Genomic DNA, 25,631 nt, shown 5'->3' with positions numbered 1-25,631 from the left:
TAGTTTATCTGAAGGAACACTGCGGGCTTCTGAAAAATGTGTGCCGGCCACAGTGCTGGAAATTAAAAATAAAAACCATTTTAGCTGCGATCCGTTTATACCGAATAAATTAACTGACAAGCTCCTTGTCTGACTGAATCCATATAACTACACTGTTGTGCTAATTACGTAGGGAATAAGTGATAAGAAAGCTAATTACAAGCACAGAAATATCTCTCCAAGTTCAGACAATATCATAATGAATGCCAAGGCACAGCAGAGCCACTGGAGTTCGGCTTCTGTTAAGTTTATCGCTACTATTTTGACAAGATGATTTTCTTTGATTTTAAACTTTTGTTCTGGGTTGTGAGCACAGCTCATGGGGCTGGAATGGCAATAACTATTCCTCATGGAAACCTCCAATTTAATTGAATCAAGAACCTTGAAAATGAGCCAGGACTTTTCTATAATATGTGAGGTGAGGCAGCCTTTAAGGATTTGATATGAGAGATACTATGTCATTAATATCTGTAGATTTTAGTTCTGTTCCCATAGTACTGTACAGGGTTAATTTAAATTATATTTCATGACATTTTTCCATAAGGAATAAGACACTGATTATTTGATTGTGTTAGAAATACATCTTAAAATACCTTAATGCCATCTCTATAAATTATCAAGCAATTCAACAAGTGGGAAGAATGGTATGAAAATAACTTATTTTAATATCAGAAAATCGCTTATTTTCATTTCAGATTAATTTTATGGCCACCATTTCTAGAACTTTTATTCTGATGATAATTAGTGATCTGGGACAGAAAATTAAGTATTCATCAAGAAATTCTTTACGTGCTGAAAGCAGCAGTATAGATTCTGACTGGCTTGAGCAGGACAACAATTTCATTTTCTATCAAGCAAAGGATTCATGAAAGCTTGAGTGACTTCTTGAGAAGAAAATGCACACTGTGTGTAGTGCAGACCAGATGGCTCAGAACTAAATGGTATAATAATTCAGTGTGTGTAAGGCAAAACACACCTATGGAAATAAAAATTCAGGTTTGCCCTTTACCTGAGACCTCAGCAGAAAGGGTCAGGACCCAAGAGAAGTGGACACTGCCATTCTGTGTGTAGAAATTTCTTTAGGAATGGTATGATGTGCAGTGCTGTTGTCACACTGATTTTGTCACCACACATCATTTCTCTACCCACCATGGATGCTGACATAGCCAGTATCTCCATAGCTTATGATTCTTCCTCATTTCTTTAGTGAATTTATCAGCACAATACTTCTGTGAGGATACAAATAAAACTATCATCATTTTACAGGCTGGGAAGCAAAACACACTAACTGAACCAAGCCAAAAAATACAAATACAGACCTGCTGCATTTACCTTCACTAAAAACTTACTCAAGCACCCTCCCTTTTCACATCAAAACACTTGTTTATTTTAAATTAAATAACTCCCAGCAGATACCTCCTTATACTCCAGAGAGTAAAAGAGAAATGTTTTCCAGAAACACAAATTCATCTCTTTCTTTGTCATGAAAACTACTTGTCTTCATCCCCTGGGCACGGACCCATAAAGATAACACTGTCATCCCAGAAATATTAGCATATTTGGAAAAACTGACACTGCTGAGTTTTTAGTAAACTTTGGGGCTAAAAAAGCAGTGCAGTGAAGAGAGCAGAGGGATGCCAGATTCAGTCAGTCACAACTGCCTCCGTGCAAAACCCATCTGGTTCCAAGGCATGTGTGTGCTGGAATGGGAAGAGCTTGTGTTGAACAGAAAACAGGGTATGGGCGATGTAGTGATGCACTCCCCACACACCCAGCAGCTGCTTCCAAATAGGGAAAGGGTTTTGATTTACCTTTAGACATTTTTAGGGAGTTAGCTGGGAAGTTCTATGGGTTTCTCATTGTAATTGGCTCAGCACCAGCTCAAGGGCATGGGTTGGGCTCTAAGAGTGTAAGTCAAAGCCTCTTGGAGATCTTATTGGCTGCAAGCCAGGTTATCCCTCCTAAAACATTCACTATTTAGGAAGGAGCATAAAAGGAAGTAAATGCTTTTTGGGGTGTTTGTTTGCAGGGTGTCTGAGGTTTTCTCAGACACCTGTGCACAGCTTTATCATTTATTTTCTGTAACATTTGTTATATTGATATTTTTACTTATTAAACCTTTTGATTTACAAAACACCTCCAAGGAGCAGTCTCACTCAAAATAATTATAGCCACTTCTCTGAAAAGGCTGGTCCCTCAGAGATTGATGTATTAACACCTGGTTTATTACACTTTGGCCACGTGTTATTCTGTATCAGGGCAACACTTCAGATAACTCTTGTCAGGCTCTGTGTTGGTGTTCACTGCAGGCAGCCAGGCTCCAGGGCCCCCAGACATCGCCCTCTCAGCCTGCCAGGTGGATCTGGTGGCAGGGCCGTGCTCGGGGAGCAGCTGTGCAGCAGCCATGGTGACAGTGACAGCCGTGACAGACTTCGCACAGGACGGGAACCGCCTCAGCCGCGTCCGTGCCCAGCCGGTGTCACCCAGGGATCCGCTCTGGAGGGCTCACACACCCAGGGATGTGAAGGTTAGCTCCTGGAATCAGTTGGAAAGTGTGGCAAATGTAACTGAAAGGCTTTTTTTTTTTTTTTTTTTTTTTTTTTTTTTTTTTTTTTTTTTTTTTTTTTTTCTGGTTTTTTCTGGTTTTTTTCTGGTTTTTCTTTAGTTTTTTTTGGTTTTTTGTTTTGGTTTGGTTTTTTTTTTCCAAAGAAAGTAAAATCTTGGGGATGGTTGTCATAATGGTTTGGGTTGGAAGGAACCTTGAAGACCATCCAGTTCCACCCTCTACCATAGGCAGGGATGCCTTCTGCTTTCCCAGGTGACTCCAAGCCCCATCCAACCTGGCTTTGGACACTTCCAGGGATGGGGCAGTCACAGCTCCTCTGGGCACCCTGTGTCAGGGCCTTCCAACCCCCAGAATAAAGAATTTTTTCCTAATATCTTATCTAACCCTGCCCTCTGTCAGCAGAGTAAAGCAAAACAGCCCCTTTATACACCAACAAAATTAACATGGAATTCCTTGTGCTTTGAGAGCTTTAGGTTTGATTATTAGTCAGCACATTAGTAAGGCCAAGAGCTGGAATTCAGAGGTAACCAGGAGTGCTTCTGTCAGCTGGAAAAGGAGAGAGGGAACATGGGTTAGGGAATGAGCATCTTTTTGAGAAGGAGGGAGGGGAAACTGAGGGTTTGGAGAATGTTTTCTGAAAAGGCAAAGGAAAGGTAGAACCTCAGAAAGGAGAGAGGAGAAGGGGATTCAGCAGTGCCAGGTCCAGTTTGTGACTGTGCCATGAATTTCCAGGACACCTTCAACAACACACGTGGCTGTTCTATCTCTTCATTTATACCACTAAAAATGTCCAAAATAAAAATAAGAAGCAATCAGGAAGGCAAGCCACACTTTCCTCATAGAAAGCCTGGCCAAAGAAATGTGGTGAGCAAAGACCAGCCCTTTGCCTGTGAAGTTATTTCAGGTGGGAGATTTGAGAGCTGTAATCCCACCAGAGAATCAATCAGAGCACAGATCTGACTGAGCTAAATTTCTCAGAGCAGGGGCACATCCAAGCTGGCATATCTTGAGTAACTGAAAACAACCCCCCGGTGAAAACCACAAATTCTCTGCCCTATTTTTTGTGGACTTTATAATGAGAGAATGAGATTAAACTGGCCCAAAAAGAATTTTTGTCTTCAAAGGTAAAATGCCTAGCATGGGTGTATAACATTTCATCTCCAGAATTGGCTTCTTTTAAACTTTTTAAGATTCTTAAACCAGAAATTACAGCTAATTCAGCATAGTGCACTCCTATTTTTGCTTGAAATTACAGATGCTTTCATTAAAATATGAAGATATATCAAGTGTGAAATTGAATTAATCACTTTTAATAATAAATTCAATTTATCTTAGTTAAAACTTGATCTATGGAAACATAAAGACAATAACTTCCCTCCCCCCCATTTTCCCATTGCTGCTTTGTAGTTAATTAGAGGCCTTAATGTAACATAGTTCTTGCAACATAGCAGGAAAAAGTCCATGTATTAAAATCCACATAATCTTTAATCCTTCTGACTTGTTCAGATATTTTTGATTTATCTAAAAATTTAACAGAAATGCTGAGCAGAACATCCTGACACATCTAGATACCTGTAAAAAGGATATTCTCAACAAACTACTCCTGCCTTCAAGCAGGAATTGTGTCGTCTGCTGACATCATGCAGGAAAGCAGAGCAGGGAGGGCCACATGGATTTGTTTGTGTTGAATTTTTACTCAGGAAGTGTGAGGCTGTGGGGAAAATGGGAAAATTCTGAGATGCTTCATATCACATGGAAAATCCAAATGATACAACTGACCCCAGATCAAAAAGTTGCTCAAAGAGGGGCTCATTTTTCAGTCCTCAAGACTATCATTCTAAAAGTGTGGTGTGCCAGACATGGATGGGCATCTAAGGGTTTCTGTGTCATGGTTAAGGAGCATTTTGAAATACAGATGATGTATTGCTACAGGTGAAAAATGCTGTCAGGAACTGAGGTTCTATCTTCACCCTCTAATTCATTTATTTAATTTCACCCCTGTTCCCAAAAGCCAAGTTCTGCCTTGCCACTGAAAGACTGCACAGGGATATAGCAGCCATCCTTCTTTCCCGCTCCATGGATCCTGCTAGAACTAACTGAAGTGCACCCCTGGGCTCCTCATGGGCAAGGAGGGAGCAAAGAATTAACAGCCCTGGCCAAGAAATCAGTCTGTCAGGATGGATAATGGAAAACCGTAACACTCCATCACTCCCACCAGTATGGCTGGGAGCTCTTCATATCACAAATCACTACACAACCCAGTCCTGCACTGTTGGGAAGTGGACAGCAGAGCACCCAGCCATTAAAAAAAGACGCCCTCTTGAGCAGACCTGGCCATGAGAAAAAACACACCCTGAGATTCAGGTGTTACACCTTCAGAGCCTCTGCTTCTAGAGGTACATTTGCTCCCTGCAGGGTACCAGGGTTCTCACAGCTATTCTGTGACCCAGCTGGTGCCCAAGGAATCAAGGGCTGATGCAGATGAAGATCTCTGTAGCTGTAGTAGATCCTTTCCTGTTTCACCCACATGCTTAAAGCAGTGTCATTTGGAGCCTCCTCATCAATATCTGATCAATATCCACATCAAACAGATAAATCAGCCATTCAGATGCTGTAACAGGAAATCTGAGGTCAGATTAGGGGACAGGCAGCTACTACTAAAACATGCTAATGTTACTTAATTACAGCATACTTCAGGCTTTAAAATTAGTACAATTTAATGAGCACTCTATTCTCCTGATAATTTCAGTGAATGATCCTCTCCTTAGCAAAAAGTTTTACTAAAGACTTCATCTTTCACCAGATAAAGGAAGACATTACATGAGATGAACAGGAACACTTTGAACTCCCTTATTGGCTATGATTAAACTCTGTTGTTTGAAAGCGAAGCCTATTTTGTCCCCATCCACAATCATGTTTCAGAAGTCAGACTGTAGTTTGTACTTAACCCATGAATCCCTCCCATAATGTTTTGTGAGGGACTGTAATGAAGAAAAAGTGCTGTGTAGACTGTATTCATTACACATTTCATTTTAACTAGGTCACAGTTCGAGACCTCCCAACAGGGAACTGCTACTCTTTCACTGATCCACACATTATCACATTTGATGGATGGTGAGTATTCTACTTTGAAATAATTTGGCTCAATTACTGCAGTTATCAGTTTCTGGATGTGGCATGCATTTGGGTTTACATTAGAATATCAAAAAAGCATTGAACAAGTTTGCTTACAATGAGGAATGTACTCCTTCAACAGCACACGTGTTTTTTTTCCAGCTGTGTACTCCTTTTAACAAAAGGATTAGAAACAGATTAATCTGTGAGAAGAAATGGATTTAAGTCTGAATAATTTTTAAAAGCGAAAGGTCAGGTTCCAAAATGTTCTCCAAATAGAGACAAAGGTGCAAAGTCACTCCTCAGAAGGATGTTCTGGATTTCTTCTACTTCCAGAGCTGGTTTATGTCCAGCTGGAGTTGATAACCATAAACACAACCAAAAAAACCCATAAAGATGGCTCTAATGTCTCAGATAATAAAGTCCAGAAATTATAAGTGTCAAATATCAGGAGAAGAATGCAAAAATAAAGTTGGGCATCCTCCCTTAGTGTCCAAATATCCTTCTGTGTTACCCAGCAATAAGCTGCTTAAAGACTTACTGAGCCAAAGTGGTGCCTTTGTGTTTGACAGCTTGAACTGTACAGAACTTTTCCATATTTAACTCCCCTAATCATTCATGAATCTATTTTCCTAGCTAACTGGCATCACTGAAAGTTTTTAAAAATTTGCACCTGGCACATTTGATTCAGTGTTACAAATATTTTAGAGGACATTCCAAGTTTGTCATTCTGACATTAACCTCCTGATGGCACAGAGGATGACTTTGGGTGCACAGTGTCCACAGGGGCTTGGCATGTGTGAATTTCTGCTATCCTGATATCCCAATTTCAGTCCAACACACTCTGGAGGTGTTCAGAGTCACCTGAACCTCAGGTGGATCACTTCATCATCTGAAGTGATGTCAAAGCTGGAAAAATCTGCTGATTAAATGTAATAAAGGCAGTGACTCCATTAAAGGTTCCACATCTGCTTCTAACAATGATTTCAGGCAAATTGGGCAGTCTGAGATAGAAGATTAGCTCTGCTTATCTATGGTTTTGCAGCCCCCCTTCTGCTTCACTGACCAGCATTTTAAATGTGGTCAGGAACTTGTGTCATACAAGTTTGGGTGCTTTTCTTGCTTTGGAAGCTTCATTAGAGCTGCAAGAGGTTCAAAGGTATTCCCATGCCTCCTGTAGCTGCAATTATTTCAACTCTGGGATATTAAACCAGATCAGAGTATTACTTCAAACCTCTCTATAAATTTATATTCTAAAATGCTCCCTTTTGATTTAGACAGTTCAATGTCATATTGTTGTGTTTAGGGAGTTACAAATAGGTGAAAAGTACCTCTTGGAATGGGGACACTCTTCCAGCCATGTAGCACATTTTTACATTGCTTCCATGGAAATAAAAAGGTCTAAAAGCAAATAAAGCAATTTTATTTGAATAAGTAAATTTTTTAATCCTATTGTTGATAGCACACAGAAATGCTTCTAAGCAATTTATGTTCTATTCTGGCACAGGGAGTTTGGAAAAGTGCATCCTTCTGTGTCATCTTGCCCCAGAGACACACAGACTTGAAAGAGGAAAAACCCAGTATCAGCTTGGCCTCTCAAACACTGCATGTTTTATCTTGTGGACAGACATTTATCACTGCTCTGTCCAGTCCAGTTTTAAAGGAGCCACGCTGATGGGGCTTCGTCCATCTCAATAACTAGGTTATTTCCCTAAGATGTATCACTTCTTGATATTCAGCCAAGTTTCTTACCCATCATTTCACAGTCCCATTACTCCTACTTATATTCCCATTTATTATTGTAAATAATTTCTCTTTCAATTATTATAATGATTAGGCCACCTTATTACACATCAGTTAAACAGCTTCTCAGACTGCCTATCCAAAAAAAATTGTTACCATGTTAGCAAACATTGTTTTAAAGCTCTGCATTTAAGGAGTGAGAAATACAATTTCTGTCCTGGTACAAAATTACAAACTGAAGGCAAAGGCTGACACAGAGGTCTGGAAATGAAACATTCCCCTTTTTTCATGGAAGGCAATGTGGTGGGAAAATGTAAATGAAATAAGAACCTTTTTGTGGTTTCAAAATTTAAATGAAAATCATTAAAAATTTAACTTAGTTATTTGAATATACTTTAAAAATTGAAAAATGGTATAAAAATCAAAAGACTGGGTTCTTACTGGCAGTAAAATTTTCTTACGGAAACAGCCACTTCCAATGTCTTTTTTAACTTCTATTGTGTTGTTCCCAATGTTTTTAATCTGACATAGTGAGCTCACATTACATCTGAGGTAGTTAGCTATTCATTAGACCACTGAAATAGCCAACTCCCACTCCTTAATAACACTCTCCTTTGCTGTGCCTCCTGCTAATAGATGTCTGTAGGAATATTTATCTTGTAATCTTTTCATTCTTTTCACCAAAGGCTGTGACTGAAAATCAAAGAAGAATGTGTCATATTTTACAGCATAAGCACAATCAATTTGTGTATATTGGAGCGTAGATGTGAAATAACGTTAATTATACCAGCTAAAATCCAGAGAGAGCACTTCCTTTTATAGCAAAGTACCTTCTAAATTAAACAAATGTGAAAGCCTGGTAAAGCAAAAGTATAGCCCTCATTACTGGTTATGGCACATTATAAATATAAAAGCTTTTCATGCCATAAATCGCAGATTCTTAAATATGAAGTACTAGCTTAAAACTAAATATGCAGAAAATCCTTTTAGGGCAAAGTAAAAAAGAGAATATTTTTTGATTGGGGAACTATATACATCATTTATGTTATTTTGCATTTTACCTTACCAAAAGAAAGAAAAGAAAAATGTTAAAATATTTTTCAGATTTCTCAAAAATTTAACACTAATCCATATTATCCCATCAATATCATCACCATGGAAGTGGCACCATTTTTTGGTTTGCTTTAATGACTTTCATCATAGGAGCTCACAGCAAAGTCCTGAGCATGAGTAGCCCTGCCAGGTGCTGGGGTTTTGATAGTCTGCAGCAGTTTAGTTGTCCCCAGGCATCCAGTGCCTGCTGAATATAACCCAACATCTGCTCTGAGAACAACGTGATGGGATGAAAACTCTGAAAGCAAAAGAATGTCCTTCAGCATCACCCAGCTCTTCATAGGGTCAAGCCTACCATGAAATAGCTCCTAGTAGCAAGGAAAGAAGGATTCTGGAGGGTCATGTCAACAAATCAAATCATTTGGTGCCAAAGCTGTGGTGAAAAATTTCCAGGAATGACCACAAAAAACACTGAATTAATACAAAGGTGAAGTGCAGCTTGGTGAAGAAGAAGTGCAGGGTGTAAGTTAATTGAACACTACTAGGTAGTAGTTGTTTACATATGTCTATACCCCCATCAGTCTCTCTTTTATGATTTACCAACAGAAATTATTCCTATATAAGCCCACTGTCATAACCAAACTCAGGAGTGTTTTATAATTATTGGATAAAGAGCATAACTCGAGACATGACTTTGTGCCAGGACAAGAACTCGCTTTCCCCGTTGGAAAACACACAGAGGAGGAGGGAGGGAACCACTTTTCACCCAGTCTGTCCATTGCTGCAGACGACCAGGGAAGCAGGGTGGGGAAGTGCACTGTGGAGAGAGATTTAGACACAAGGACTGGTGCCTGGTCCACAAGGAACACACAGAACTCCCTCATGCAAGAGCTGCTCTTAGTCTACTTCAGGCGTTTACTACCACAGGCAACTTTTCCAATGTTGTCCAAAGAATCATTATCACAATTACGTTGTATAAACATCACAAAAGTTTACCTGACTACATCCAATTATCCATTCAACTGATTTGGAGATGCCTGAAAGCTCTAATTTAGGTATGGTGCAGGGTCATTATGTGCTATGCAATCTATGCCATGACTTAATTGAAGGACTCGGAGTGACTTCCAGGAGGGTTGGATTGGATCCACTGTCAATGATTATTAAGCAATAAATACCTCCCCTGACTGCAGTGGCATTTCTATGCATATGCAAAACCAGCCCTCCTTACCAGACAGAGATGATTAGTGTGGGTACAGCCAATCTGATGCCTTAGTTCCCATCAGCCTCCTTAAACACCTTTCCTTCTAAGCTGATCCTGTAGAAGGAAACTCTGGAAGGTGCTCTCCTAAAATATCCTCTTTCCTCTTTCTCCCCCACAAAGACATCCAAATGGAACAAGTACTTGATGTTTAAATAATTTATCTGGTTTTTATGTTATCCTTAGTTCTGATCAATCTTAGCAACATCTATGCAGTGTATTACAGGATTTATGTATCTGATTAGAAACTAGAATGAGACAGAACCATTCAAAATCTTATCACTTTGTGGCCAACCTAAGTTTTCCAAGATGAAAGATAAAGTCAGATGTGTTTTTTATCAGAGCAAAGGAGCTGGAGTTTAATTTTTTTACTGTGTTTTAAGCTACAAAGTTATCTATAGCTTTTATTCTGAAGAGGAACAAAATGTAGAAATATACATGTGAAAAAGTCACAGTTCACAAGCCATTTGTTCCTCTGCATAAGAAACATTAATGGCTTGAAAAAATGTGGATGTTTGTATGGCACTGCTTAAAAAATAATCCTGTTATTTTGAAGCATTTTATACATTCCTTTTTATGTTTTCTTTATTGTAGAAAGAATAAAGCTTATTATTATGAGCTGATAGTTTAGTTTCCATATTACTTAATTTCATAAAAAATCATGTTTAAAACTAATCACAGTGCCTTAAAAGAAAGCAGAATAATCCATTGTTTTTAAAGATGGAAGCTATTGGCTTATAGGGAGAAAACAACAATGTATATTAAGTATATGGCTACTATTTCCTTTTATATAACATATTAGAATAAAATAGAGTGAGAATGAGACAAGTTTATGGAGTGAGAGCACAAAGAACAAGCAGAAGATGGTCCTCTCACAGGCCAGGGGTTCCAGATGGGTCATGCAGAGGGCAAACACTTGCAAAGTTAATAAAGTTATCCTGCTCTTGGCCTCACCCAGATGGAGCAGAGACTTTCCTTACAGAAAAGGATGAAATTCCTAAATTGTTCTCCACACTGGCTTGTGCTGATTGCCAATCCATTGAGTGTGAAAGTTGTGCTTGCGGCAAACTCGTTGAGGGGGAGGAACAAACTTCATTTTAACAGGGTTTCAGTAGAATCCCAGATTTTCACAGGAAGCCTTTACCTAGCCACAGCCAGACTTGTAAAATTTGATGATTAGTCACAGAAGAGATTATTTGAGCACTGATTTCCCTTTGAAGAACATCATACTCTAAAAGCGTCCGGTTAGAACTAAAATATATTTATTAAGACCCAGAGGCAGGAATATTCTTCCCATTTGCTTTATATCAAATGTTTACCCCTTTTATCCATGCCCATTGCCATGGCAGCAGCTGGGACACAACTCCTGCTTTCCACAGGAATTCTTAGGCACTTCCAGCTAACAACAGCTGCGGCGTTCCCTTGGATACAGAGCCAGAGAAACTCTTCCCCACGTGTGACTGGTTCTCTCCCCCAAATCCAGCCATGACTGGATGAGTGCCAACAAACACCCAACACAGGTATGTGCTGAAGGGTCTCTGACACTCTCTATTTTTGTTTCTTTGTGGCTGTTCAGGCGTTATGACAGCCATAAAATCGGGACGTTCCTGCTGTGCCGCAGCGACGCGCGGGCGTTCGAGGTGCATGTCCGGCAGTGGGACTGTGGTGGCCACCGCTCCGCCACCGCCTGCAATTGTGGCGTGGCTGCACGGGAGGAGGGTGACACCGTGGTGCTGGACACCTGCAATGGCCACTTTCAGGACAGCAGGCCCCAGCTGACCGTCAAAAGCGCCGAGGCGTCGCCACGAGTCAAAATCCTAAAGTCTTACGGAGGCAGGAAAATAACGGTACGCGCGCGGAGGGTTGAGCGCTCTTGCGGTGGTTGTGCTTTGGAAACACATGTTTAATATTTCTGAATTATCAATGGAGTTGCTATGAAAATATCTGAAGCCATCAGAGTTACCATCTGGAGCCAAATGTACCGCAAAATGAGAGGCAGGGAAGTAGCTGGTTAAAGCGCTGGTTTAAGAAAATGCAAAACAAAACAAAACAAATACCTCTGGAAATTTCTTGGTGACACAGTGGAGCACTGATAGCACTACTTACTCTCTGCAGCACAGCAGCCCACTCCCTGTTTGCTTATGCCAGTCACTACCCAACCACATCACATAAAGCAAATTTCTTTGCAGAGCTAGAGATATAAATATTCAAGGATAGATCGCAGGTAGCAGAATAATGGAATTTTTCAGTGGAGCAGTAAGACACTATTAGTCAGATCCAGAGAGCCCCCAAAAGCTATGAAAATGGGCTGTAAATGTGCAACATTTGCTGTAACATAAAGCATTTGCCTAAACAAATATATGGCCACAACTTACTTTGCATAAGTATCGCTTATCCACACTAATCCACTGAAATCACTGGAAAAATAAGAGCAGGCTCCACCAGGGGTTTTTGGTAAGGAAAAGAGCTGCAAATCATGGCCAAGAAGATAATTTTATCCTAGAGTTGTATCATCAAGATTTATTGCCATGAAATGTTTTGGATGAAGATTCGGTCCACAGCAGAGCCAGAATGATGCAGGAAGTGCCTGTGCTTGGCTCTCCTTGTGATCTCGCTTGGAATAGACCTCAGGAAGGTAGTAATTGAAAGTCTGTTAATTATAAATAGAGAAAAAGCAGGAATCAAGCTGTCATTTCATTTTGCAACTGAATGCAATATAATTACTGTTTTATTACTAGGATAATCTTAGCAAGGAATCCCTATTTCTCATTTATACCTGAGGTAGGACTCGGGGAGACAAATCAGGGCAGACTGGGGACACAATATGAATCCTGCTGTGATGTGAGTGGGAGCCTATAGGAACCATGCAGCAGTGAACAGGATCCTTGAGCACATCCCAATTCTCCCAGCACTTGTCCATCATTATCCTCATACGGCTCAGGAGCTGGCTCCCACTGGCTCCCACAGCATTCAACGAGGATTGGAATGGAGTTAGGTCATGCAGAGTGGCAGCTTCCAGCAGCCAGTCACTAAATAACTCTGCAAACCAAGGTCCCAAAAAAACCTTCTTTAAAGCCTCAATTAGCAGCATGAAATCCAGGTGGGATGCTTTGCCCAGGGCAGCAGGAAAGGCAAGGGTTAGAGCCCTCCAAAGTCCAGAAATAAATCCACACCTGGAAATATTAATCTGGACAGCACAGAAGACTGAATAGCTCATGCAGTTCTGACTGCAAGGGTTTTACAGGCATCCCTCTAGAAAAAGTCTGAAATAATGGAGAACTAAAATGGGCAGAATTATAATTTAGTGAAGTGAAGCCAAACTCTGAGTAAACTCTGGATTCAAGCAGCAGAATAAAAATATGAGCTTATTACTCCTTCACAGATATGAGTAGATTTGATGGGGAGGAACTTCAAAGGGACCAGAAAATCCCCACCCAAAAGAAAGGAAAACAAAGGACATTATTTGGATGAATAAATTATATTTATGCAGGGGCCACTTAAAAAAGGAAAATAGTTATTTCAAAATTATTATAAGGAGATGTTTGCAACTCTAATGTATTTTTTAAGATTAACTGAAAACATTTTAAAAAGAAAGTATTAAGGCAACTTATCAGGATAGTATGTTCCTCCTCCCTCTCCAGGCCCAGATAATTTTCAAATAACTTTCTTTTTACCTGTAAAAATAAAGCAAATTAAAAAAATACATATCAGTTGAAAAGATATTTTCTTTTTTGCTTTTTTTACCTTTGGTTAGTAAACCAATCTGAAAAATCCATTATCCACGCAGTTACTTCTTGTTTTGAACCCTGCCAGGTTTCAGGTTTTTTTTTCCTTTTAAAGGTCAGCATAAGCCTACCACTAGTCCTTTAATGAGAAAATTGCCTTATCCACTTTAAAACACAATCATTTTCTGAATAATCCGGCCTTGGAAAATGAAACGATTGTTCAGAAGGAAGAAAGAGGTTTTTCGATCTTGGAAGTTTCTTTAAAAAAGTTATTATTATAAAATTATTAATATAAAAGACACAAGGTGGCCTTATTGTCATGGAAGTTGCTTCAAAAATTAACTGGTAACTTACCACTGGGACAACTTCAATGGATGCAAATATTAATTTAAGAAGAAAGTACCCATGCAGTTATATATTTATGTAACGCTATCAGATATTAATGCCATGGAAAATCTGAAAGCAAGCTAAATAATACCACAAATAAATATTTATAGTGTTTCTAAGTGATCTTAAATTACCTCCACCATCACTAACCTCCTGCTTTGATATTTTCGTTTATGGAAAGAGACAGTTTTTATTGCGTAAAAAGCTTGGTAAGAGCTTCAATTCACTGGGGCTTTTTTTTTCCCCCCTTTCCTCTTCAGATCCTGTTCCCTTCAGGAGCGTTTGTCCGAGCAGACCTGAGTGAGTGGGGAATGGGTGTGACAGTGAGGACACCGGGCAGGGACTTCAACAGCACCCGGGGCTTGTGTGGCCTCTTTGATGGGATGGCTCACAACGACCTCGGCAACGTGCCCCAGGAAGACTTCATAGAGGAGTGGAGGTACAAAGCCAGACAGATCCCACCCAGGACGGGCTCTTAGCAATGTTTCAAACAGCCTTGATGGGTTTATTTCACTGCAGACTCCCCTAATGACCTGACAGAATCATCTGCTTAAGCTAAGGGAGAAGCCTCAAGACCCATCTCCATCCCAGCAGCACAGGGGCTTAATTTTCAGTCATCACAAAACACACCAGCAGTTACCAAGAGAGAAGTTTTATATTCACAAGTGATGTCATGTTAGCAGCTGTGTTAAGATCCCTCTCAGCTGTTAAGAAAAAAAATGCAGTTCTCACCCACACTTGAAAATGTAGACAGCTGACAATGGGGATTAATTAAGGGTTTCATATTTCTCTTGTTCTTTTATTCCTGAACACTAATTACAATATGTGAATATAGATTAAATGTTACAGTTTGACAAAGTCTGGTAATATAAGTACCATGCTAAAACTTAATATCAACTCTACTAATGATGACAGTGAGCTCTGAAAACTTTTACTTTCTGGGACAGATGGTCTGCCAACAGAGCCAGGAGTCTGACTCTGACATCTGCCTGTCATAGTCCCTGTCCCTGTCCCTATCCCTTTCTCTATCCCACATTTTAATTCCTGCTGCTGAACTTCAAACATGCCTAACAGGTATTCCCAGGACCAAAATGAGGTTGCTTGTGAAGCCTGGTTTGTGAAGTAAGGAAAAAGAAGGCAAAACACTGTAATATTGCACTTAATCTGAACATGGGAGCTCAGCACAATCCTACAGGAACAATGAATTTTTAGACTTCTTGCACTTTAGAAAATAAACAAACATCTCAGTGGGCCTACGTGATATATAATGTCAATTTTGTCCTGTCATTATAAAATCTACCATTTAGAATTCAGCAGCCATCATTAACATCCTGATAATGTGGTAATCAGTCAGAGATTGCTTCTGGGAAGGCAGATGAAGAAATAACTCGGTGCAAGAACCAACCAAATAAAGGGCTAAAAATTCTTTAGGAGAACTTGCTCAAAGCAATTTGGTTGAAAGAGCTGAAGCCAAAGTGCAGTGCAAAGGAATTTACTTATGAAACACTGAGTTTTCTAGGGCAACATGATGGAGATTCTTCAGGGAAGGCAGAAGCTCCTGCTAAGTGAGAAGGGCAAGAGGGGTTGTGAATTTCATCTTGCAGTACTCCCAAGGATGGATTCTCAAGGACCCCTCAGATCCTGGTTAAAAAAACCAAGCCAATAGAGAAACTAAGGTCACTTCCAGAGGAGCCTGGATCATTCTCTGATCCCCTCACAGAGAAACATCCCAGTAAAAAAAAAAAGGTAGAGGGTGATTTTTCTGCCGCTATTTTAAATTTCATTTTAAATAACCCTGAAAGCTTGCTAGGTTTTCTCCAGCACCTGAAGCTAGCCTGAGTGCCCACCATCTGGCAGTTCAGAGCTTTCCCTGGCTCCCACCTCTCTCAAGCAGCTGTGGGGCTCTGCACGCACAGATCAGCTTTACACGCCAGATTTCCAACAGAACTTTGAAACAATAAAACAACATCAGAGCTTCCCAGCCGTTAAATAGCAACCAGAGAAGAGATGAATTTTAAAACATGTGATTTAAGTAGGCAAAATAAAAATTTCAAACATTTAAACATTTACCGAGAAACCAGAAGAAATGCTGTTAAATTTGGGACACTTTCTCTATGATAGCATCCAACTCAGTTTGAAAAGATTTAGTTGTTCCTGGGTTATAGTGGGTGGCTCAGAAGAATTACAGGCTGGTCATCTCATGCTGGGGACAGAGGGCATATCCAAGCTCCCTGAGGAGCTCATGGTATGTGCATGGCTATGATGAACAATGGGGTTTCCATTCCTTCCACACCATACACCCCTGCTCTGTTGACTGGAGATGACCAAAAGGACATAACTGGTTTCATGTAGGATTAACAGAGGGGTTTTTTTTCAGTAAGATATCAAGGCAAGAGTTTCGTTTTACTGAAATTTTTATTTGTGTGTTAAGTTTCTGTCCTGATTCTGGACCAGTTATGTAGTTGATTTATTGTTTCTAATAAATAAATTATATTTACAATAGCCTCTAGTTTATGTAGCATTATATTAAATGAGGATCTTCTTCTGCTGCCTTAGTCTAGGTTTAAATTTACTTGATGCTGAGTCAGGGAAGCTTCAGGGGCAGATAACCCCTCTATTAGAACCAGAGGAATGGAGCGTGAAGGACACTCATTCAGAGACTAAAATGTGTTGTCCAAGGGACAAGTCTCTCAATCATCAAAAACATTATCTTTTCCTAGACTACAGGGAAGTGCAGAACAGTTTGTGCATTTCCACAAGCATGAAAACCACCCTTTTGTCTCATATTGTCTCCTGCTGAGCCCACACTTTGGGCAAAACGGTTCCATAAATGTTTGTGCTCATGTTTCAGGAGGACAAGTAGGTTTATTTTTCCAGTATCACTGAGATGTTCTATTTAAAAGTTGTGGTTGTGCCAATGATCAAAATAGTAATATCAAATATGCCATTTTAAATGTATTTTTTTTTAATTAGATAAAGGCAATTATGGTTTCCAACAACAGTATCTAGTGTTTGGCTCCAGTATGTTGGCGAACGCTTTCACTTTCCTGAATCTCCAGCATTCTGGCTGCAAGACAAAATTAATGCCAAAATAATTTGAATTTTTGTTGCTATTTCAAATGTGTCTGGTAATTACATGCTGCCAAATATTGGGACAAGAAGCATATCTTTTTCTATGAAGCTCTAGGATTCCTTTTGTGCTGCACAAATAAGATCAATAAGAGATATGAGATTTCTGAAGAAGCTTGGATCATGGCTGTTTACTCAAACTTGTAGAAGTCTCTAGAAGTTCATCTATCATTAAAGACTAAATTTAAAAGAGAGGAGAGAATCATCTCAGCTTATATAAGAGCCTAACACTATGATCAATAGAAAACTGCTTTGTGTTGAAAGAAAAAAAATCAAAGAAAACCCTAGTAGAAGGAAAGAATGAAATTAATTATATATTAAAAAAACCAAAAAGGGTAGAGGAAGATATTTAAAAGAAAAAAGTTAGCAATCTACATCTCAGAGGAAACTGTTGATAAGGAGAGAACAGGGACACAGATAAACGCGATTTTCATAACATAGGATTTGAAACAAATAGGACTTTTTGTCATTCTCCAAGAGTTAGCTGGGTCACCCAGGGACACACCCAAGTCCTTATTTCAAGTATAATATGCAAAAGGTAACCTGCACCTGAAAGTCCTGCAAAGAGAAGTCAAGCAGTTAGGCAGCACCCTAGCAAACCACTCAAACATCTGGTACTAAAAAGTCTCCATGAAGTGCTAGAAAACAGAGAGGACAACTCAAGAAGTGCAAAAGTGCAAAAGTGCAAAAGTGACTGGAGAAAACAGAGGTTAAACTTAAGCATTTTCTCAAGTACTTTTGTAGATTTGAATTTATGCTTACCCTAGCCTTGGCGAAAGAAAGTTTTTTTTGTATGATAGACTAATTTGTTGAAACTTTTCTCCTTCTAATCCCTTTCTATTTTTAAATCAGAATTCCTCCAGGGAAGAGTTTATTTGACAGGACTCCAGCACCCTCTGAGAGGAAGCGAAGGAAAAGTTTCTGCAGGTGCCAGAAGGGGAGCACCAAGCCTGTGCCCGTGGTAAACACAAAAAATGCCTTTCAGGCTCCTTCCCCTCAGCCCCCTGGTTGCCACCATGACCATGTGGATCACAGCTCTGCAATCCCATATCTGGATGTTACATCTGAGTTTGTCACTCACACAGAGTCAACTTTGAGAAAAGATGAGAAACCACCAACAAAGACTCTTGGTCAAAGATATTTTTCTAAATCAGTCCGAAAGCGAAGAAGCCCCAAGATTCCACTAATGCCCCTCCCACACAATGTTTCCATCAATAGCAACAGTTCCATTGACTCCACCAAACCAACAGGAGACCTAAGGAAAGCAAAAAGGCAAGACAAGTATTATGAGTACTCATCCTCTCACCCATTGCAAGGCCCAGCCCAAAGAAATTCAAAGAGCTTTGCATATTTTTTCCCTGAAGACTACTTTGAAGGGGATCGGATGAAATTTCCACTGTCATGGCCCACTCCCAATGGCCTGACTGCCACCAAAGCTCGGGAGATTTGCCACCAAATTCTTGCAAATTCCACCATTGGCTTGGTGTGTAAAGGCCTCCTGGCAAAATTCCTGGATGAGGCAATTGATATTTGCCTTTTGGACCTGCAGCTCAAGGACGATGTGGCTTGGGTGAGGGCACTGATAGCCCTTTTGGAAAATGAGTGTGAAAGGAGGGTGCTGGAAAAGAGGAAGGGAGAGTTCCCTGTTGGAAACCAGCCATCTGCTGCCTGGGGGGAAATCCTCACTGCTCTGCGGTGTCCTGAGCTCTGCAATGACCACGGACACTGCACAGAACTGGGCTGCCAGTGCCTTGAAGGCCACAGCTCCTATGACTGCAGTGTTACCAAAAGTAAGTAAAAGCATTCTTTCCATATCAGAATTATTAGGTAGAACATCTGCACAGAGTTGTTTGTTCTCCAAGCAGTGCTACCAGTAAGGTATTTGATGAATTAGTAATCAGGTTTTGACCTTGAAGGGCCGATCAAAATATCTGGTTGGCTGGTCCTTCACTTTTTTGCCTCAGTAACTTTTTAAAAATGGATTTTACAAGCCCCTTAGCAAATTGGTTTTGCAGAAGTGATTTTCTTTACATCTGATCTATCACTGGCATGCTGACAAGCAGGCTTCTCACAAAAAAAAAAAGAAGAGCGTCCTGCTCACCTTGTGGTCAATATTCATGTGAACAGTGTAGAGATATGTCTTTCTCTTTTTTTCCTGGTCAACAGAGAATAAAGTTTGAACATTAATTTCAAACGCTGTACTAGTAACAAAACAAAATTAAAAGTGACAAAATGAACAAGTAACCCTGCCAAAGCCATCAAATAGCTACAGGCCATACTCAAACCTGCAGACCTGATTCTGCAAATATTCATGAATTACATTTAGGCAGAAGACTGTCCCACTGGGTTTGCTTCTTCTTTACATCTCAGCCTCTCAAAGGGTGATCCCATGTGCAGTGCTCAGAGTGCTTTAAACTAAGCAGAAATGTTAGTGGTGATTTCGGAATCTGAACTCTGCCTCAGCAAACCACATAAGCTCATGCTTGAAGTGACAGAGATACTTCAGGCTCAGCCACACAGCTGAGTTCCTGCAGCTTAAGGAGCCACAGTGTTTCAGCTAAACTGAAATGATGAGGTGTGCTCTCCTAAGCCATACCAAATGTGAGGGAAAGCCTTTTTCTGTGATACACAGGTTGGTCTGTATTTAGGACAGGCAAAGGTCACATCCTGGTCAGTCACCATGGCTCAGCAAAGCCCCAGGAGCGCAGTGACACCCCAATGCATTTATTGTCAGGGATGGGATCACCCGTGTTCTTCACACTAAACATGACTTTCATGGGTTAAAAGCAGTTAAAACATATCCTGACATCTGGTATTGTGTGTTAATGACAGACTAAATTTTGCAGAATAACTTCCCAGATATAGAGGAATTAATTCTCTTTCACACAAAGAATAACTGACACCAGGGACTGAAAAGTGAGTTGAGCAATTTTGAAGCAATTGTCCAACACACAATTCAATGTTTAACTTCATTTCTGTGCAATACAGAGAGGTTAGGGGGCTTGCTTAGGACAAATTTTAAAATTTTATTTTGCTATGGCTGAAATCTCTCAGATTAGAGGAAAATAGCTTCAATATGACCTTTCAAGTAAAAGCTAATGGCACCTTGTCTTCTTGCTGTGACATCAAATAGAAACAAGGACAGAGAGCAGAGCTCAGCCTGAGATTGCACAGGGAGGTGAGAACTGGAAAACAAACACACATCAGCTGTGGCAAACACCCCCAAAGTCATTGCCTTCCTCTCCCTGACTGCTTTGTCTGTATCTTGCTGCCTTTGCATTGTACACTTTCAAGGTTCAGCTGGACAGAATGCTGGGCCATCTTGTCCAGATAATGCTTTTTCCTGAGATAAAGAAAAATTGAGAATAAAAACCACAGAAAAATTAAAACCAAGGTAACAACTGGCATGCTTAATTTTCAGGATATTCTCCCTTGTCTTTGGTATAAATCCACAGAAGTTAGGAGAAAACTTCATACAATAAATTCATTTTGACATTAACTATGGAGAGGAAAAAGTACTGTCACAGTATAGAGTAACTCAATGGAATGAACTGCAATGAGGTCCATTATTAATGACTATTTATGCATTAATTTATTAGTGATCTAGAATATTTTATATATATACAAAAATAGAGAAGCTGTATATATATATATATATGTATAAAATTACTTGATCTGGTGAATGTAATATAAAGCAGATCTATACATACAGCCAGAAGTCAGATCCCATGTAAGGAGAAATAAAATCTTAGTTCTGGCATGCCAATCACCCTGACATTATAATGCTTAGAAAAGGTCATCTAGATAATTTGGTACAGTCAATCAAGACGAGCCTCCATGAGAGCTTCACCTTTATAGCTGTTCTTGATTTTTGAATATCATTCAGAATATATTTAAAGATATTTGCTTGTTTTCACACTTCTCATGCTTGTTTTCACATATCTCATGTAGATATGTTCTACATAGACAGCATAGAATAACATAGATTGGAAAGACCATTGAATCCAACCCTTAATGCAGCACTCCCATTTTTACCACTAAACCACATCCCCAAGTGTCACATCTTAGGTGGGTTTTGAACACTTACAGGCATGGTAACTCCATCACTTCCCTGGGCTGCCTGTTGTAATGCCTGACCACTTTTTCAGTGAATACATTTTCCCTAATATCCAATTTAAACATCTCTTGGCGATGACAGGAACAAGACCCTCTTGTCCTATTGCCTTTTGCTTGGGAGGAGAGACCAGTCCCTCCTAGTACAAACCTCTCAGGTAGCCCAGAGAGCAATGAAGTGCCCCTTGAGCCTCTTTCTCTCCTGTCTGACCACCCCCAGGGCTGTTCCCCTACATATCCCAAGGTACCCGTGGGATGGGACGCCTCTTTCCAGGGAAAAGCACAGCAATACCACACAGCAACAACCAACCTCCCAAATGTCACTTCAAAGGACTGGAAGTGCTCAGACCTGAGGTCCTGCTGACGTCACTAAAGCCAGGCTTTCACACCAGAATAGGTTATTAGAGAGGAAGAATTAAGATCAATCTCAGAAATAAATCAATCTCAGAATCTCAGATCAGGCTCAGAAATAAAGCTGTTCAAGCCAGAACAGCTTGAGCCCCGTCACTGAGAGCTCAGGAATCCTGGCCTGGCTGGCAGGAAATCAGCACTGTGCAGGCACAGGCAGGATAAGCCCCTGGGCTTTGTGTCTAATAAGCAGAGGTTCTGTAGGAAGGGAAAGAAACGATGAGAAATTAAGAATTGAATTAGGTTCCTGCAGGACATATAAAAATGCTGTCTCTTTCACTTTCTTTTCAAAAAGCCAGGAGAGTAAAAACAGAAGAATGCATGTTGATGTCCGAAATGCTGAGTTTTAAATGCTATTGGGTAGGGAAAAGTTATTTTCTAGGAAAAGCTACATGAGTAATGAAGGAGAAGGCAACTCCTTTTGCTGGCTATATATTTTCCCATCAGTTCCGAAACAAATCTCCATCTAATTTCCTCAGGCTGGAATTATAGATGTGAATTAAAACTCCCCCAAGATCAAGGAGGCCATCAACATAATTCAAATATCTTTTTCAAGGTCACCCAACCTCAGTTACTCTGCCAACACATAACAATATATTCTGCCACTGGTTCTGGCCAGCAAACACACAAAAAGATGGCCCTGCAGTGTTTTTAGGAATCAGAATACAGGCCATAATATATTTGGAGTAATTTTAAATGAAAACACAATTAAAGAGAGAAGATGTGAAGTGTGGCTTGCAGACAGGCTTACTCCTCTGCTCTGCCTGACTCCAACAGGAGCAGTCCAGGTGGCCAGAGCTATAATTATCCTCACATGAAAATCGCTATTTGGAGTTGAAAGGCACCTCTGAAATTTGGCAGCTCTCCAGAAGCTTAGAATTTCTTAATGTTGCTTAACATTTCATAACCCCCACCCCCCCCAACACCTGTATAAGGTGCTTAAAATGTCATTACCACCTGTAATTAAAGGCAGAATCCAATTACAGCAGATAGCAAATCAGGTTGGTTACCATTTGTATATATTGACCATGTTGCTTATTAAAAAAAATCGGGACTAGTAAAGCACACATAGAGCAATGTAATATGCAGATTGTATGAAGCTCTAAAGAGCAATTACAAGATAAAAGGTAATGAGGAATAATAAGGACAAATTAGTTTCAGTGAAGTAATGACACTTGAAGTTTAAATTTCTATGCGGAAAGTTCTGGGGAGGGAAAAAAAATTTAACCAGCAAAGAAATCAAAGCGAGAGAAAGATGATGGTGAGAAGGGAATGCTCACCTACCACACTTACAGATATCTCATTTTTGTATCAATATGTTTCATTGGTGTTATTAAGAGTGGCTGTGAACCCAACTGCATTTTTAGTCCTGTGAACCACAACCACACAGGTCCCCCAGACCCATCTGCCACAGCAGCTACATCGATTACACCCTGTTATTTTTAGAGTGGTTATATAGACCTTTCTGAATTCAGCAGTCTGCTTTGGGTCCTGTTCATGGGCTGTAATTAAATAATATGAATTAAAGAACGCAATATTTTTTAAAATATATATACATATATAAAGAGCAAAAGTATGAGGTCAGCTATTACAGTTCCTGAGGTTAGGTCTTCCAACGGAAAATGTCTCTCCCCCTTGGAAGAATAAGCTCAGAAATACAAGGTCAGGTATATATTATAGAAATCTCACTGTTTATGTAATTGCGATTTATTTTTAAGCTTAATTCTCATTTTCAAAGACAAAGCACAAGGAAGACATTGAAAGAAAATACTTAATTTTTTTCAGGATCCTGAGGTGAAAGGGGACAGTATATTTCAGTTGTCTACATTAAACTCCAATCTGCTTTGGTGACTTTCTGTGGGAGGATACTGACTGAAATAAATACTTTTCTCCCACTTGAATCAATTCAGTGATCTTTAAATTCCAGATCATAATGATTATGTAAGGGCTGTTAGGAAGTCAAGTAAATGAATATTTTTTGGCATTTTCAATATGTGTTTTGCTGCTGTGATGCAGAGGGAGCCATCAGGGGGTGTTGGCTCAATAGATGCTGTCCTTACATAAATTAGACCATACAAAGTAAAAAATGCATCTTAGACTTTTCAAAGGAAATATAATCCATTTCCTAAATCTCCAGGATATCTACAGTGAAAAGTATTACTCGCTGTGTGTGAGGCTGGTGTTCTCTGTGTCTGGGACCAGCTTGTGGTGACCAGACCTTCAAGAAGAATTTAATAGACCCACCAGGGCCCCAGAAACAGAGTTATCAGAAACCGTAGCCCTTTTCACAGGAATTGATCATTTTTTTCAAATCTTTTGGGTTAGTAAACAAAGAAAAAACAACCAAGGTTTTTGTTAATATGGCAAAACATGCTCTGTGGCAGAGAGGATGCAGTACACTTTAGCAATTCCATTGATTTTTCAAAATTGGATTTCATAAGAAGAGTCAAACGTGCTTGTGAGAACAGCAAAAAACATGTTTGCTGTTTTCAACTTTTCTCATCAAACAAAGCACTGTTATAAAAAAAAAAATTAAATTGCATTATTCCTTAAAAAGCCCTACTTCTTTCCAAATTGTAAGTTGTTTGGCTTAATTCTACTCTTCATTATAACAACTCCATTGACTTTGGAGGACACAGTATTAACAAAGTCACAGTTCCTATCACTTTGATGGAGTTACACTGTTAAGACAAAAATCAGATCTCTTTTCTATAGATGTTCTTTTCCTTTTCCCTTTTTCTCATACTAATTGTTGACTTTTACATTCCACAGTGTCGAATTTTCCTGTCTATCCAACTGAGGGAGGTTTGAAACTTTCCATTGGCTGTAACTCTCTGTTCCCTCTCATGTGAACAGGTTCTCCTGACAACTGACGGGTGTGAGGCAGAGTTCTTGTACTAAAGTTTAGAAGCTGGGGCATCTGTTCCTATCAAACACATTTTTCTTCAGTAAAGAACTCTGTAAGGCAGGGAACATTTCAAGCAGATCTCTATGTACCATTGCAGCATAAACCACACTTTAATACACAGCTCCTGTCCCACTGGGATTGTGTTCTTTGCACTGGGCTTAAAGATATTAGGAATATATTTTTATTTCCTTTAACCTGACATTAAAGAATTCTCACTAAGATATCAATACTCCATAAAAGAGGTTCTTTTGAAATGAAAAATGAAAACTTTTCTTTAGAGACCTGTTATCTCCACTTACTATGATTTTTTTTTCTTTCAGCTTATTAAATAATACTGGGAAGTAGATAAATAATAAATATGAAGATACATATTATGCAACTCAAGATTACATTTTGTTCAGTTAGTCAGCATTTTCCTACTAGAATTAAAATTTTAAACAATTTATGATTTAATAATGAAAGAGAACTGGGGAAAATATGTTTTAAATGTGTATTTAAAAAACACACTTTCCTTCTCCCAGCCATCTACAGAGGAGTGGTCCTCATCACCACTGAAGCCCTGGCACAGGTTGCTCAGAAAAGCTGTGGGTCTCCCATCCCTGGAAGTGTTCAAGGCCAGGTTGGACGGGACTTGGAGCATCCTATATAATGAAAATTATTTTACAGTATCTTCAGATCTGGGCCATAAAAATTTACCCAAATACATTCTTGTCAGGCTAAAAACAGAGCCAGTATTAGCAGACATAATTTTAAAAAGTATAATGATTAAATATCAAGCTTTGTGATTACTTGTCAAAACAGCAATTTTTGAACATAGGACTTGTCACTTTTTGAAAATAGCACTCTTGTTCTTTTAGAGGAATGAACACCTCCAGCCACAAAAGTTTCAGTAAGAACTACAAAATTTACAAAAGAAAAATAGTTTAGAATCAAAAGAGAAAAAAGCATGAACTTCAACTCCCACTGATGCATCCTCACTGACACCCACATACTCTGCTCAGAGAAACATTTTTCTCAGTCACATCAAACATATTTGTGGGCAATTCTCAGGGATTGGGAACTTCTTGCTAGTTTTGAAGCCTTTCTTCTTTTCATAGCAGTTTTACTTTTAGTTTTTGCTGGTGCAGATGCAATAAAGAGGCATCTGAAACGGCAAACATCAATACCAGCTTTAATCTACTGTTTTAA

At 39.5% G+C, this 25,631-nt stretch overlaps 1 protein-coding gene across 1 annotated transcript in view; it reads left to right on the top strand.

Annotated features, from left to right (window-relative positions):
- LOC310911565 (von Willebrand factor D and EGF domain-containing protein-like) overlaps positions 1 to 25,631 on the top strand; it is a gene marked incomplete at its 5' end in the record, with an annotated part of 117,118 nt that overhangs the window by 62,892 nt on the left and 28,595 nt on the right. Inside the window, 5 exons of the mRNA XM_083865259.1 lie at positions 2,349 to 2,566; positions 5,646 to 5,719; positions 11,350 to 11,620; positions 14,146 to 14,324; positions 17,867 to 18,804. Of these exons, the coding sequence (XP_083721385.1) occupies positions 2,349 to 2,566; positions 5,646 to 5,719; positions 11,350 to 11,620; positions 14,146 to 14,324; positions 17,867 to 18,804 (1,680 nt within the window). The remainder of the gene's footprint in view (positions 1 to 2,348; positions 2,567 to 5,645; positions 5,720 to 11,349; positions 11,621 to 14,145; positions 14,325 to 17,866; positions 18,805 to 25,631) is intronic.

The sequence above is a fragment of the Zosterops lateralis genome, assembly GCF_965231275.1.
Source record: "Zosterops lateralis genome assembly, chromosome: 7".
Classification (NCBI taxonomy): Eukaryota; Metazoa; Chordata; class Aves; order Passeriformes; family Zosteropidae; genus Zosterops; species Zosterops lateralis.
The sequence above is the reverse complement of the archived record's forward strand: the minus strand, read 5'-3'. Positions and strand labels throughout refer to the sequence as shown.